Genomic DNA, 15,142 nt, shown 5'->3' on the forward strand with positions numbered 1-15,142 from the left:
CTCCAGTGGGTTTCCCAGGCGCGCTCCTCGCCCAGTTGGGGTTGTCGGCCAACTGAACACCCTCAGGCCCCACGCGGCACTCGGGCGTGGTATTCGCCTCAAAGAGCGCTGAAGTCTCCTGCCCAGCAGGGCTTGGGCTGGGCCTTGGCAGGTTGGGGTCGCCGACTTCGCCGGATAACAAACCGTCCACGTTTTTGGCGGGTTTCTTCAACATTTTCCTTGGGCTGCCCAGCGGGGGAACGCCTCAACTTTGTGGGTGGCAGCTTCCTGTTTGGGGAGTCCCCGTCCGCGCCCAGAGAATGGCAGATTCTAGGACTTGGCCTGGGGCAGGAGCAACCCAATTGATGTCAGGTGCAACGGGTCTGAGGTTCTAATGATCGAGGGCCTGTTGCCGGTGCCAAGTCGGCATTGAGAGAGTGCAAGGAGCGGAAGGGCGCAAAGTTAGGTTGTTCGGCTCGGTTCGTGCAGTGCCGAGGTGGATGTCTAATTGCGCAACCCCTGACAAGCTTCCCGCAACTACCGAAACGGCAGTTAATAGCAGGTAGGGCGATGACAGTGGCCGACGGTTCAACAGACACCAAAAAGGTCGTATACCAGCATATGTTCTGGGAATGTCGCCAGTTGACGACGTTTCTTTTCTTAAAATAACTCTATTTTTCGAGAGGCTGTTGTCGATCGAGACCCTGGGGAAAACGACCCTGGACGAAGAACACGACGTTTGCGAGCAACCCTACTTGTCGTTCAGATCAGGAGAAGATGTGCGGGTGGTGACTCTGGTCCCTGAAAACCCGCGTGGTCCTGTCATCTGCTTGCACAAGCCGATACCCGACATCGTTTGGTCTGCCGCTGCAGGTCTCTCGAGCGCGAACACCGAAGCGAATTCTCGACGAACCCTTCGCCTAATGTCCTTGATTTGGTAGGTCCTATTGTAAGTTTCTAGTAATCAGCTCGACCGAACTTCATGGCCCTTCGCCTGTCCTTCACGGACTATCTCCCCGGGTTTCTCTTCTCTTTAGGTGCTAGGCCTGAGTTACTACTACACGTATGTACTTAGTGGACGGCGAGCTCGATTTGGTTGTCCCCTCTCCGCCACTGCGGCCCGGGCCAGTGTCCCAGGCTGGAGGAGGGGGACTTCCCGATCAGGAAGGAAGCAAGAGAGTTAAAAAATGTGGGGTAGCGCATGAGAATCGTCGCGTTCACTGGTTCACCCCGTTGATTGCAGCACTTTCGACTCCCCAAAAAAGACCGAGGTCACATCGTAGTGTACTGGGCGGATCTCCGACGCGTTGACGATGAAGGTTGACCGGGTTTTTGGCCACCTCAGAATGGAACATCGACAGACGCACGATGTTAGTGTGTCCTGGTGTGTGGGCGGCCGATCGACCTGCCTGAATCCGGCTTCATGGCCGAGGGTTGATGGGTTGAAGATAGGTGTGGGGAAATGTGCGGGAGAGATACCCTATCGTGGTCTGGGACGGCTGGTCGGCAAGGGTGGTAATGGAAGGGGGAGGGAGGGAATGTTCGCGACTCCGACTGCTCGATCGGTTCGGTTCGGTTCGTAGTCCTGGTAGTGACTCTATGAAGGGTCAGGCAGGACAGGGGAACGAGAGAGTGATCGTCGGGGTATATAAGGTTGAATTGCGTCCCTCGTTTCTGTCCTCGAGAAGACTTTACCCAGCCGCCAATCTCCAGCCGTCTCTTGATCAAGTTCTCCCGTGCCGATCTCACCCGGTCCCGCCTTCGGAACCTCTCACATCGCCAATATGCGTTTCTCTCCCATCGCTCTCGCTGCTGCGGCGGCCACCGGTGCCTTGGCTGCCCCCGGCCGTGAGTCCAAGCCGGTCTCCCGCGGCTTTGCTTGCGGTGCCCCGGAGCCGCATGCCGAGCACATCAAGATCTCGCAGGGCTTTGCGGCCCAGGAGCTTGAGGTCCTGCGCTCAGGCAACCTGACCACCATGGCGACCACCACCGTCGACCTGTACTTCCACGTCGTGTCGACCTCGACCTCGGAGAGCGGCGGTAACATTCCGGTATGTTGAACTCTTCGCTCATTCAGTGATCTTGTTCACGTTACACTGCGAGGAACACAAGGATCGCAGTAAAACAAGGCTAACCTCAAAACAGGACTCCAAGCTGTCGTCGCAGGTCTCGGCCATGAACTCGGCCTACGCCCCGTACGGCTTCCAGTTCTCGCTCAAGGGCACCACCCGCACCGTCAACGCCGCATGGGCCGACGACAACAACGGGTACGAGATGACCATGAAGCGGTCGCTCCGCAAGGGAACCTACCAGACCCTCAACGTCTACTTCCTCCCCGGCATGGGTGACAACCTGGGCTACTGCTACTTCCCCGAGGCCGGCGGTGCCACCTCTGGCTCGACCACCCAGATCCGCGACGGCTGCACCGTCCTCTCGACCACCGTCCCCGGCGGTAGCCTCAACAACTACAACCTCGGCGGCACCGTCATCCACGAGGTCGGCCACTGGTTCGGCCTGTACCACACCTTCCAGGGCGGCTGCACCGGCTCCGGTGACTCTGTCTCTGACACCCCGGCCCAGGCCAGCCCCAGCAGCGGGTGCCCGGTCGGCCGTGACTCGTGCCCCAGCCAGGCCGGTCTCGACCCCATCCACAACTACATGGACTACTCCTATGAGTGAGTTTCTTTCCTTGTTCTACTTCTCACTTTACTGCAAGGTGATAATCAAATACTAACCTGATCCAGCACCTGCTACGAGGAGTTCACTGCCGGCCAACAGGCCCGCATGGCCAGCTTCTTCAGCAACTACCGCCAGGGCAAATAAGCGCGCTCTACGCAGGAGTTTGAGATGGACAACCTCATTGAGGCTGGTGGATATGGAAAGGGTAGCCCCCTTAGGATGGCAAACTGTCAAAATTTAGGCGAGTGGTCTTGGCCACTGTAAATATTTTTCATTATCCAAGTACATAGCAGTTATGGATAGTCAACCACCTGTACATACATTCTAGTTTTACACAACTCCAAATGGAATCATTGCTTGGTTCTACTCCAGTATATGTTCCCTTTAACACAACATGGTAACAACCTTTGATCAGGCGACCGGCTCTGTGTTGAGAAAATGACGGTTCACAACAACAAAATCTAACTCCAAATGGAATCATAGCGTTAGTTCTACTCTCCTACGTAGTTACTTCAACATGCTAACGATCTTCGATCTGGCGACCTTGTGATGATTATTCTCACGATTTGTGCTTCCGCCTGGTTCACAATGACAAAATCTCACTCACCTCATTGGGAATTACGGCAGGATAATTATCCACAACTAATAGGTCAGGATACTCGCTGCAATATTTGATGCGCACTTTAACCATCGAGGTAATCACCCTCAACTCAACACCAACCCTGAACCCGTGACAACGCATTTTCGACATCTCAGATGACTCTGGATCGAGCAAAAACGGGCATCCTTGGACCAGGGGTGCATGTTAGAAAAAAAAAAACCAATTACTTGTAGGTTGCAGGATCATGAGCTGCGTTTATAATCAATTAACGGCCCGTCATAAGGAGGACAAATGTGAAAGCGGATAATTAATTAATTGATTCTGAGGCTTTAGATATCACGACATGAACTTTGGAGATTCTTGGGAGCTGCACTCCTGTCCCAACCCCCACGAGGAGATTACTTACAACTTACAAAGTATCGTCAAACCAACCTGGAACCCACGGATAATTCAATAACTTCCACAACACGTGGTAACCCAGAGTATGAAAACAACCTTCACCACCTCGAATGAATGATTCCCTCAATGGCTTGAACTGGAACCCACCAGTTGTGTCACGCCGTCTTAATACATAACTCCGCATAATTATCCCTGAGTTGTGGTCATCCGATTGGTAGCCTCGCCCATGGCTGCATCGACCTGCAGCCAACAGTTCAAAACAACTGCGAGCATTCACTAACGCGGGACTTGCGACCAGGCACTCAGCTAGGAACCAGACTCCCCAGGGTTATTGACGCCCGTCATTTTCTGGGATCATTCTTGGGCTATAAATTTAGAAAAAAGCTGAGCCATGTTGCTTGCAAGCCCCTTCACTTGTTCTGGGTTGCAGATGATTAATTTCGTGGCGCAGGGCACACCGTTTAATCAGTTTTCACTCCTGGCTGCGGTAAGGATATCACTAACACGCGACTTTAAGGGGGGTCCCGTCTGCACTTCGACAGGCCTATGCACGAGATCTTGGAAGCGCGCGCTAACTCTCAGCTTTAAGGCTGCGTTGTTGACAATTCGTTAATTCGCCAAACATTTCACTGGGTTTGTGATTCCTTTCATTTATCTAGGGTAAAGCCCGTGGTATTTTGATTCAAGACTTCTGGTCTACCACTTCTGCGCCCTTCATTCCATTCCTTCGACTTCGCGACTTAGTCGCATCAACCAACGAGGCCGCTGAGGCTTTTCTTAAAAGTTAACACGGCTCCGGTAATAGCGGAGATCACGATGTCGGCTTCAACATCTTCGAGAGAGAAAGGGACACGTCAAAGGCTCCGCGAGGGCCTCGGTCGACTGCGATCGAAATTTCGACCGCATGCCAAAGATTCTACAGGGAAACCGACTTCGGTGCTAAGTAGTAGCCCGAAGCCGGATTTTGAGCATTCTTCGCCCTCTATTGGTCCGGAACCGGTTGTGCGGCAAGATGACGCCCCCAAGCAATCCGATGGCCCAGTGGCCCTTCCCCCCGGCATCGAGGACGGAAAAGCCGTGTTCGAAAGCGCTTTGGAAAAGGATAGCTCCTTGGGTGAAGCAGAGACAACCAACCCCTCACCACCATCCGATCTATGGAGCGCAGCATACCGCGAGGCAGTGGAGCTTATCGGGAAAGACATCGACATTACCATTTTGCAGGGCGAAAGCATCGCCCAGCTGTTCGAGAAGTTGGAGCAACTCGACAAGGACGCTACTCAGGAGTCTGCATTTGTGCGGGGGGTTAGATACCTAAGGACCCTCCAGGTACCGTTGGAGACATTCAAGCTAGGGCTTGACCTGGCCAGCCCTTTGACTTCTCTCGAGCCGACCGCTGCTACGGTTACTGGATTTGTGAAAAGTGTTACTACGGTGAGTTTTTCCCAGACACGTGGGATTCTGCAGACCGCTGATTTATGCATGTGATGTGATAGATTGCCATCAGCGTTTCGACGGCAGACCGTCGGTTTGGAGAGCAGATTGGGCAGCTGCTACAGCAGCTTTCGTACATTGACGATTGTGATACCCTCGGCCAAAAGACGGGCAAAAAGGATATCCACAAGGTACAGTACAATGGCACAACCCTTGCGTTTTTGTCCTTTGCGTTTTGTCCCTCTAAATGAATGCACGTTTTTAATCTGGGTTTAGGCACTTGTCTCGGTGTATCAAAAACTTCTCGAGTTCTATCACGCCGCGTTACAGATCCTGTCCAAAAAGGGAGCCAAACTCGTCATGAAAATCGTTCTCGAAAACGGGAAATTACCCGCCATTGTCCAAGACTTTCTTCAACACGCCCAGCAGCTTCAAAAGCTGGTGGAGAAGGCAACGTTGGAGATTGTCGAGGACATCAAGAACATGCTTTACGACCACAGGAGTAATCCCAGCCCCTGACCTGATGCACACGAACCGTTAACTCAGTTTTGCTAACCATGTCCCCAGTCAACACCTGGCTAGGAGTCAGCGACCAGATAAAACGCCAAGGCCAGTACCACGACAGCCTACAATACCTCCGCTCCAATGAAGCCTGTGAGTTCCTGCTCGCCAATCCCCGGTTCATCGACTGGTATTACCACGGCGCCGGTTCCCAACAGCTGGTGATTCTCGGCGACGTCGGCTCCGGCAAGACAGTCGCCATGTCCTACCTGATTGATATGCTCGGCGAGCAGAACAAGCACCAATTGCCCTTGCCCAAGCTGTGCTACTACTACTGCCGGGACGATGGCACGGGTACGGCAGCGCATATCTTGTCTGCTTTGACGCTCTCGCTTCTGGTCCAGCTTCCTGGGTTGAAAAAGGGGTTCGTGGAATGGTACCAGGAGGCTTTGGCGTCTGGGATTGATCCGGCTACGAATGTCAAGGTGCTGGAGCAGTGGTTGCGTGGCACCCTCATGACTCTGGATCGCCCGATTATCTTTGCCATTGATGGATTGGACGAATGCGATAAACGATCTCGAAGCCGTTTGCTTCAGTCGTTGGGGGAGCTTTCACTGGCAACACCACGGTTCAAAGTTCTCGTTTCTTCGCGGGCAGAAGAGGAAATTACCAGGCAACTGAAGGGAATGAGCACCATCACCTTGGTCCCAGATGTTATGCGGGATGCTCTGATTGTGGAGAGAACCGTCGATTCCCAGTTATCAGATCTGCCGGAAGATGTTAAAGGTCTCGTCACGGGGACACTGTCCAGGTTGGCACAGGGGAGCGCGATATGGACGAAAATGACGGTTGAACTGATCGAGATCCGCCAAATCAACGCGTTTAATGCCATGCGAGACTTTCTCAAACAGTTACCGCAACCCAGGCAGTTGTCAGACTTATATTCCCACCTCTTAATGCGGTATACCATGGGCGACCCGGAAAACAGGAGACTGGCCACGACAGCCTTGGAGGTGCTCGCTGTCTCGAAAAGACCGCTCAGCTTATTGGAGCTTGGATGGGCGGTGGCTTTGGGAGTAACCCGGAATCCGGTCGGCTCGGTCGAGGGGCTTGCCAGGCTAGTCGATCACATGAGAGTCATCAAGTTGATCCGACCCTTTGTTGCTCGTATCGACACCGGGGACAACAAAAAATACCAGGTCAAACTCGTCCACCAGTCTGTCAAAGAGTTCATCCTTACGGAATTAGTCACCGCGGGATCATCAACTTCCACACACCAGGCCGAACACCCACCACCACCCCCCGCTGAGTACCCAGAGGCTACCATGCTCAATATCTGCCTCCAATACCTGCTTCTAAACGAAATCAACACCATCGATTTCTTCTCCCCCGAACTCCTCGCCATCCACGAGCTACCCTTCGACGTCGACGTCTTCACCGCGTCCCACTGGCCTACCTACGACGCCCAAACCACATGGGACGAATTGGAGCAGGACATGCTTCACTACGACCCGAACGAACGCGGGTTTGGCGAGTTCTTCGTCTACGCTTCGTGTTACTGGGTCGACCATTTCGGTGCGGTGTCTGCTGCATCCCTTCTGCCGGCACTGGGTGACATTGAACGGGTTTGCCAGGCTGGTTCGAAACGGTTGGCGAACTGGATGGCACAGAATCAACGCCCGTCGTGTACCATCCTAGCGCGATATCCGTTTAATCCGGACTTGCATGATCCTTTGAGTGTCACGGCGTTGTTGGGGTCCGAGGCGATGTTGCGGCGGATGCTGGCGGAGTCGGATTTCTCCGACCGTAGCCGGTTTCGCTCTCTGTCGGGTGCGGGTGCGGCAGAGCAAGTGCTACGGGATTCGGGGGAGTTGTCCCGGGTTCGGCTGATTTGGGATAGTGGTGTTGGCATGCAGATTCGGACCGGGGAGTTTATACAGCTTGCGGTGGAACAGTGGTCGTTTGGGCCTTTTGGTAGGGAACGTGGTGATTGGGAGGTGGTGTTTGGGCTTGTGAATGACATGTTGGAGGAGATGGTACGTGATGGTTGGCCTGAGGTGTTTGTCAGCCTTGCTGTCAGGACGAGGTGTACTCCCATGCTCCAGGTGTTGAAGGAGGCGGCTCAGAAACACCCCGGGTTTGCTTCCGCGGTTGACAAGTCCGGTACACTTGGAGGGTCAAATATATCAGCAGAATAGCTCATGTTTCTCTTTTACAGCGGTAGGGTTTGTTAGACGGGACAACTTCGACATTTTTGGGCTCAACTTCACATTCAACTCTGAGCTGTCCAAGCAAATATGCCATAAATAAATAAAGCTTGTTTCTTGAAAGAAACTCGATATAGGAATTAAACAAAAAGATCACGTCCAAGCCCTATTCCCGTCCGGAAGAACAGAGGTTGGAAGTTACGAAAATCTTCTGGTGAAGATTTTACTTCGCTGGCCCCGGGAATCGAACCCGGAGCCATTTCGATTTACGACGGTAGTGGCGGGGCCAGTGCTCCTCCCAATGCCGCTGAGCTAAACCATTGTTTTGCTTTAATTGGGAGGAGCTGGTGGTTGTGGGAGTTGGCGGGCGGTCTATGAAGGGAGGACGGGGAAGGTGCGGGCAGGAACGCCTGCATTGTTGGGGTTAGGGCTGCATATGTAAGTATGAGCGGTGCAGTGGCTGGCTCAGTAAAAAAGATTGTCTCAAGCTATCTCCGAGACAGTTTCACCTCGCTTGCCGGTGTTGACAAGATCGGCAGCCAGGTCTGGTGTCCCACACGCCACACAGAACAAAACACCAGTTGGTCAAGACACTTTGAGACCCGAAAACATAATGCCCCTCTTTGAACGCAACTTCTGAGTTTACAAGTTAATTAATTATTTGTAATTAATTATTGTTTGGCGTGGTCGGTTGGGTCTTGGGGCGCTCAACAACCACAATTGAATTGACAATTGGGAATACGATCTACAAATTGTCGGCTTTGCTTTTTTCTATCTTCAGAAGCGTGCTATCCGACGATCTCACTCCGTTCAGAACGGTGGAGGAGATCTGGGCCACGTCGCACACGGTGCACCATCTGGTATATAACCAACCCTCACGATCCTCTTGTCGTTCCAGTCCCGTTGCCACTTCCTCTTTCCCACTTTGTCTTCTCAATGTTTTGGAACGGGCGACTCAAGACTGGGTGCTTCCGGCACTTAACAAAATTATTGGCATTGAAAAGTTCCCCCCGTCTATTAATAAACCTCTTGTGGGCTCGATACCAAATACGCTCGTTGTCCTTGCCATCAATAGCCCCTTTCAAAAGTTACAATTATTTACCACACCGTCTTTCACTTTCATTACCCTGGCAGTCCTCAAAAAAACAAAAAATCGAACCTAAATTAATATCGCCTCAATCCGACAGCTCCGTTACCAACCACTTGCTATCTATTAACAAACACGCCAGCAAGACAACACAACACCAACAACTCAGAAATCAACAACTCGCAGCCATGGAGACTCCCCACGCCCGCTGCCTCGACTCCTCCACTTACGACACCACCTTCGACGGCTTCTGCGCCCCGACAATCCCCGTGCTCGTCCACCGTGATGCCCGGTTGGCCGACCGCGGCGCCTTCCGCGCTCAGCGGGACTGGCAACACATCTGTGACGCCGGACTGCCGCAGGGGTTTTCCGGCATCTCCGGGCCAGAGCACAATTACGTGGCGACCGCGATGCCGGGCGTGTTGCCGGAGCGCATCGAGCTTGTGTCGTATATGGTGGAGCTAATGTTTATTGGCGACGACGTGGTTAACGAGGCGGAGTCGCCCGCGGCTGTGGCGGGGCCGATGATGATGGGGCTTTTGGCCGCGTTGCGGGCAGCGCGGAGGGCCACGGAGAACGGGAATCGGGAGAGTGTGTCGGCTTCAGCGTCACCGGCTGAGAGGGTGTGGACTTCAGTGGCTACCGCATTATTTGAGATGGACCGGCCCCGGGCTGAGGAATTGGCAAGGTGGTTTGAGAAGATGGTTACAGTATTGGTGACGCAGTTCGATGATGAGAAGCATTTTGAGAACGTGGAGCAGTATCTTGAATATCGGCGGATGAACATGGCCTCCCAGTATGTTTTCTTTTCTCTTCCTTTCTCTCACTTTTCTTTTTTTCTTTGTGTATTTTAATGCACAAATTTCTCGCGGACAAGTTCGGCTAACCCACCTGCAGGTTTTCGTTCGGGTTGGTTTTGTTTGGTATAGCAGCCGATATCCCCAAAGACCAGCAGGAAGTCTGCTTCGAGCTCACGCAGGCCTTCTGGATGCAAACTTGCCTCGTGAACGACAGCCACTCGTGGGGGCGTGAGCGGGATGCTGCAGCGGCAGCTGGCCAGAAATGGGTGAGCAACGCCATTTGGGTGCTCATAAACAAGCACTCGATGACCCACGAAGCTGCCCAGGCGTTCTGCCGCCGGAAAGCCAGCAAATACGCTGCGGAATATGAGCGAACAGTTGCGCAAGCCATGGACAGAGACGACCTCTGCCGCGACGCCAAGCGCCTACTCGACAATTTCAGGCTCGGCATGACCGGGAACGTGATCTGGGGTCTGCAGTGCCCTCGATACCAGAAGCGCCGGAAGTTAACCGAGGATCAGCTCCAGATGAAGGAGGAAATCATGGGAGAGACGGAAACCTTCGGCTGGACTCGTGACCAGATCGTCGGTGTTGATGATCAACCCGAGATCCCCCCCTTCCCCTTCTCCGACACGCTCCCCAAACGCAGCTCATGCATAAACGGCCCGCCAAACGACATGCTAACCAACGGTTCCGCTGTCCCTGCAACCCGTACCAAGAAACCACTCACCTCAAACGCCGGCATCGTGCGAGATGTCCCTGCTCTCAATATCCAGATCCTCACCGCCCCATCACAGTATCTCGACTCCCTGCCCGGGAAAGGCATCCGCGACAAAACCATCGGCGCCCTGAACACTTTCTACCAGGTCTCTCCGCAACAACAAGCGACGATATCCAGAGTCATCGATCTCCTGCATGGCGCCTCGCTGTTGCTTGACGACATCCACGACTCGTCCCAGCTCCGCCGGGGCAAGCCGGCGACCCACCGGGTGTTTGGGGTCATGCAGACCATCAACACAGCGGGGTATCGATTCTTGGACGCTTTGAAGGAGGTGTTGAAGCTTGATAACGAACGGTGTATGGACATTTTCTGCGGTACGTTTCATTGTATTGTAATTGGAGATTTGCATCGGACCACAGATCGTAGTGCTAACCAACGGATGTATTTCCAATGAAATGAACAGAGGAACTTGAAAACCTGTATCTCGGACAGAGCCATGATGTGTCGTGGACGTCGACTCTGGAGTGTCCGAGCGAGGAGGAATATCTCTCCATGGTGGACGGCAGTGAGTTTACGTCCTTTTTTTCTACCCGTTTTGACCCTGTTCCATCTCGGTAACCCGCCGTGGAATGTCCACCATATTAATGCACTTGCCGCCAGAAACATCGGCACTTTTCAGAATGTCGGTCGCCATGTTGGATGCCCTGTCAGATCATCCCCAAAAGCCAGACATCGCCCAGCTCAATCGCTTCATGAACCTGCTAGGGCGCATGTTCCAGATCCGTGATGACTACATGAACCTCACTTCAGCCGAGGTAAGTTTTCCTCTCCACAATGGTCAATAGACTCGGAGACCGAAGCCTAACATAATTCACCAGTACACCAAGCAAAAAGGCTTTTGCGAGGACCTCGACGAGGGGAAATTCTCGTTGCCCCTCATCCACGCCCTAGGACGCTGCGAAGACGCGGGGGGTATGGGCCTCAGGCCCCAGGACAAAGCCCGCGCGTCCATGATCCGCAATCTCCTCGCCCAGCGTCTCGTGGCCGGAAAGATGACGCTGGATCAGAAGAAGCTGGTACTAGAACAGCTCAAGGCACAGGGGAGTTTGGAGTACACCCGCCGGGCGATCGATGCACTGCACCAGGAGCTGGGCCTTTTGGCTCAACAAACGGGGTTGGATAAGATTGAGGAGTTGATGTTGGTTTTGGCTGTTTTGAAGGTGTAATTAACCCGTGGGCTTATGGTACGCTGGTTCATGGCATGAATTGTGGGGGCGGCATCACATTCCTATTCCTACAACCCCTAGTCGCAAGATCCGAGATCATTCAACTTTCAACTTATGATCACAAGCTCGCCTTCATTACACCTCTACCGTACCTAAAATACATAAACGCAACGCAGAGTTGACTCAAAGGATCGTATAGTTCTCGGCGTCCTGCGCTGTCCAGCGGCGAATCTTGTTTCATTCCGTCCAAGACGGCATCCCTTCAAGCTGCGACGGGGTATCTGTGGATAGAATGCACCACCGGAGAGGCCCAGAAACCAATGAAATGATCGTCGGGGTGGTGCCTTTGTTGCTGCCCTCAGAGGTATACCCAAGGCCAACAATGGAGAGGACTAAGCGATAGAACTTATCATCGTCTCTGGTCCCGGTGAGCGAGAAAACCTCATTTTGAAGCCTCTTTGTCGCGTTTGGGCGAAGATTCATCATAATCTCTGTTTTCTCTCGCACCCCAGAGATGAAATCTGGAGGGATTCGAGCCTCCAAGTTGAAGCTGACGAGGGAGAGTACCGCAGGTTTGGGTTTTCCGCTGTCAGGAAGTATCGCTAGGATACGGTAGTCGTTGGCCCAAATAGGACCCCGGACCAAGACTTCATGTAAGAACACGTCGCGCTCGTCAATGTCGAGAGCGCCAGTGATGTTGTAAGCGTCGTAGACCCCAGGGAACCCCTTCAACCAAACGGCGACAATGACAACATTATTGACGTGCTCCCCAATATACCAGTCTCGCTTTTTGAGAGCAGCAGCCCAATTGGTGAACATCGAAATAAATGGCCCTGCTCGTCTAATCTATTTAAGGTGGTCACGGCATGCCTGGGCGCCTTGAGGGGTGGTTTGGATCACGAGCCACCATGTTGCCATGCTAGAATGTGGAATTTTGCAGCTGGTGGTCTCGGACCTCGACTCGAAAGCCGATGTCACAGCGTCGACTGAAGTTGTTGATGTCGAAAGACATTTTGGGCGATTCTGGTGTGAATATCAGGTTTAAATCCGCGCCACCGTAGTTAATGAGACTTCAGTGAACTAAATGAACCGAACGTGAAGTGGCTCAAGTGTTGAAGCCAGTTACGTACGGGATGGGGTATCTGCCTCGAAGCGAAATTCCCGAGGATATGCCGAGAGACTGATTCAAATAAACCAAGCAACCGTATGTCCCTGACGCGTGGACGCAAATGGTTCGCTCCCAAAGAAAATGCGGCTCTCCGCCTGGCAAACGCGACTACCGGCACAAACGGCAACAACATGCTGTGACATAGTTTGAAGATTAAGGAATTTTTACTCTACTGGTCAATTGATATTACTCCTTGATGATTCTTCGGAACAAGCCCTTGGCAAGCTTTCCCATAAATCGGGCAGGGCAAGGGTAGTAAGGCAAACGGAACAGGCCAATCCCAATTCGTTTGTCCAGGCTCTGCGGCTGTATATCGTTAGTTGAGTGCGGGGAAGTCTCCAACGCGCTTGATATCTCCGCTTCAACACGCAGTGCCGTCTTCCATAGCCATCATCCGTTCCATCCTCCAATAGAGCGCACAGCATTGGTTTCGCCCGCCAACAGCATCGGATCGACAGAGCGCTGGCTACAGACACCAACAAGGTCTATATTTTTCAAGTGGCCACGGCAGGGACCTTGGCCTCGTCTCTATTTCCAAGATTCTAAAGGGCACGCGCATCCTCTCCGATCATCACTGTTTTGATTATCGCAAAGTCGTTCACTTCTCCCAAAGCATCGGGGCAAGAGCCCTGTGTCTCCAGCTGCAGAAAAAGCCGGGTTCCTGGCAGAAACGCCGCCGTTCAACCCCTATTCTTCAGTTGAGATTCGATCTCCAACATAAGACGGTCCAAAGAATACCTCCCAGTGAGAATCTGGACGCATAACTCCTCTAATATACCCAACAATTAACCAGGCACAGACTCTGAGCTGTGTCTTCAGTCGATGTGACCACCGCCAACCTGGACGACAAGCCAGCTCGGCCTGATGTGATCAAGGAGTACCCAGCGCGTGGGACTCTCCAGCAATTTCGACTCGCCAGTCTCACAACGTTCACCTGTCATCGTTGCAGCAAAGGTAAGACGTCGAAGTTGGTCGTAACGGAAAACGGTGACTGGGAAAATCTCATATGCAATGGTTGTTACGGTTTCGCTACGAAGGAAGGGATATCCGATGATCGATTGTCAAACCAGGAAGAACTCAAAAAGCCTTAGCATTCTGCAGATTGGCCAAAACAGCATCCTGAAACACGCGATATAGCGGATGGACTTTAGGCATGAGGTTGGGGAGCGGTGACGGAGGTCATGGATCGGAGGGTTGAGGAGTTTATAAAGAGGTATTCGTAGGCGTAGGAAGTGTATAAGGCGATGAGAAAGTTGACGACTTACTTTGAGATAGTGAAGGCCGGGCGGGAGGAGGTGAAGAGGTGATTGGGGAAGTGTTCACTAGGCAGCATGTTGGTAATCTGGCTTAAGGTACAGGTTAGGGCCAGCGAGCTGTGGGTTTATTTGTACGTGATGCTGGTCAACAATTTAGAGTTACACGGGCAGCTCAGTCCTCAATCCGATTTCTGACTCTTAAGAAGAGGAAGTGAGTCGGTGAAGCCAGTTCGGCTGCCGCCGGTAAACCGCTATCTCGGCCTCCTTGTCCGGGTCGAGCAACAGGAAGGGGTAGGCGACTAAGGGGGAGCCGAAGTAGACAAGCATCTATTGCCAGGCACGACGTCGTCCGCACCGTGCGCGGGCTCCAGTTTGGCCAGCGTTTTGCGGATCTGTACACCGAACTGCTCCATCTTGGTGCTACTGTTACAGATGCCGCGCCAGCCTCAAAAGGATAGTCAGAAAAGGCGTGCCAACACAGTACTGCACCATATTGGGATCCATGCCTTGCTGGCAAGACATATCGCTGCTTTGGTCAGCCAGAAATGGCTCCTAGCCAACTTCCACTCACTACTGCAAGCACCGACCTTCCTTTTGACACGCACTTGAGGTGAATGCGTCCAACACCCATGCGGCCGCAAGGCAAAGTTCTTCCGCTCAGCACTGTGACGGGAGAGGTGGAATAGGTAGGAAAGCCAGTAGGGAGGCCTCAGGATTGAACAAATGAAGTATTGGGATTAAATAGCTCTATTGAGAAGTCTTGGCTGGTAGCTAAGCTACATTGTTACGGCTGCTGTCTTTTATGTGCACCCTTGACATGCCTGTCCAAGTTTTCCTTTCACTTTGTGCCTTCTGTGGCGACCTCGCTTCCGCAGCCGGCATCTCTCCAGGGAGAAAAGTACCGCGGTGCACTGGAATCGTGCATCTTTTTGAGGTGTCGGTGTAGACCGGTCTGGAGCTCGAATGCTTGGTTACACTCGCGTATGTTGCACTTGTATGGCCGAGTATGCCTCTTGACATCCTTGCTGATGAAGTGCCTCAGTCTCTCAGTACCTAAGATCAGGGATAAATATGGATGCTTACGTTA

General features: G+C 52.9%; 4 protein-coding genes across 4 annotated transcripts; 3 read left to right on the forward strand and 1 right to left on the reverse strand.

Moving 5' to 3' along the window:
• Window positions 1-1,763: 1,763 nt before the first annotated feature.
• On the forward strand, window positions 1,764-2,802 carry C8A04DRAFT_40122 (metalloprotease; the record flags this gene model as incomplete). Its single annotated transcript, XM_062784833.1, has 3 exons — window positions 1,764-2,030; window positions 2,125-2,654; window positions 2,724-2,802. 3 exons carry the CDS (start codon window positions 1,764-1,766, stop codon window positions 2,800-2,802), a joined length of 876 nt encoding a protein of 291 aa, XP_062633555.1.
• Window positions 2,803-4,474: 1,672 nt separating this feature from the next.
• C8A04DRAFT_32311 (uncharacterized protein) lies at window positions 4,475-7,788 on the forward strand (the record flags this gene model as incomplete). The annotated part of the gene is made up of 4 exons (XM_062782051.1): window positions 4,475-5,089; window positions 5,152-5,280; window positions 5,366-5,591; window positions 5,657-7,788. The coding sequence occupies 4 exons, from the start codon at window positions 4,475-4,477 to the stop codon at window positions 7,786-7,788; spliced, it is 3,102 nt and encodes a 1,033-aa protein (XP_062633556.1).
• A 1,284-nt stretch (window positions 7,789-9,072) lies between these two features.
• Window positions 9,073-11,631, forward strand: C8A04DRAFT_32312 (isoprenoid synthase domain-containing protein; the record flags this gene model as incomplete). The annotated part of the gene is made up of 5 exons (XM_062782052.1): window positions 9,073-9,680; window positions 9,782-10,779; window positions 10,869-10,970; window positions 11,066-11,220; window positions 11,284-11,631. The coding sequence occupies 5 exons, from the start codon at window positions 9,073-9,075 to the stop codon at window positions 11,629-11,631; spliced, it is 2,211 nt and encodes a 736-aa protein (XP_062633557.1).
• A 237-nt stretch (window positions 11,632-11,868) lies between these two features.
• Window positions 11,869-12,450, reverse strand: C8A04DRAFT_32313 (uncharacterized protein; the record flags this gene model as incomplete). The annotated part of the gene is made up of 1 exon (XM_062782053.1): window positions 11,869-12,450. The coding sequence occupies one exon, from the start codon at window positions 12,448-12,450 to the stop codon at window positions 11,869-11,871; it is 582 nt and encodes a 193-aa protein (XP_062633558.1).
• Between the last annotated feature and the right edge of the window lie 2,692 nt (window positions 12,451-15,142).

The sequence above is a fragment of the Dichotomopilus funicola genome, assembly GCF_033296635.1.
Source record: "Dichotomopilus funicola strain CBS 141.50 unplaced genomic scaffold C8A04scaffold_85, whole genome shotgun sequence".
Classification (NCBI taxonomy): domain Eukaryota; kingdom Fungi; phylum Ascomycota; class Sordariomycetes; order Sordariales; family Chaetomiaceae; genus Dichotomopilus; species Dichotomopilus funicola.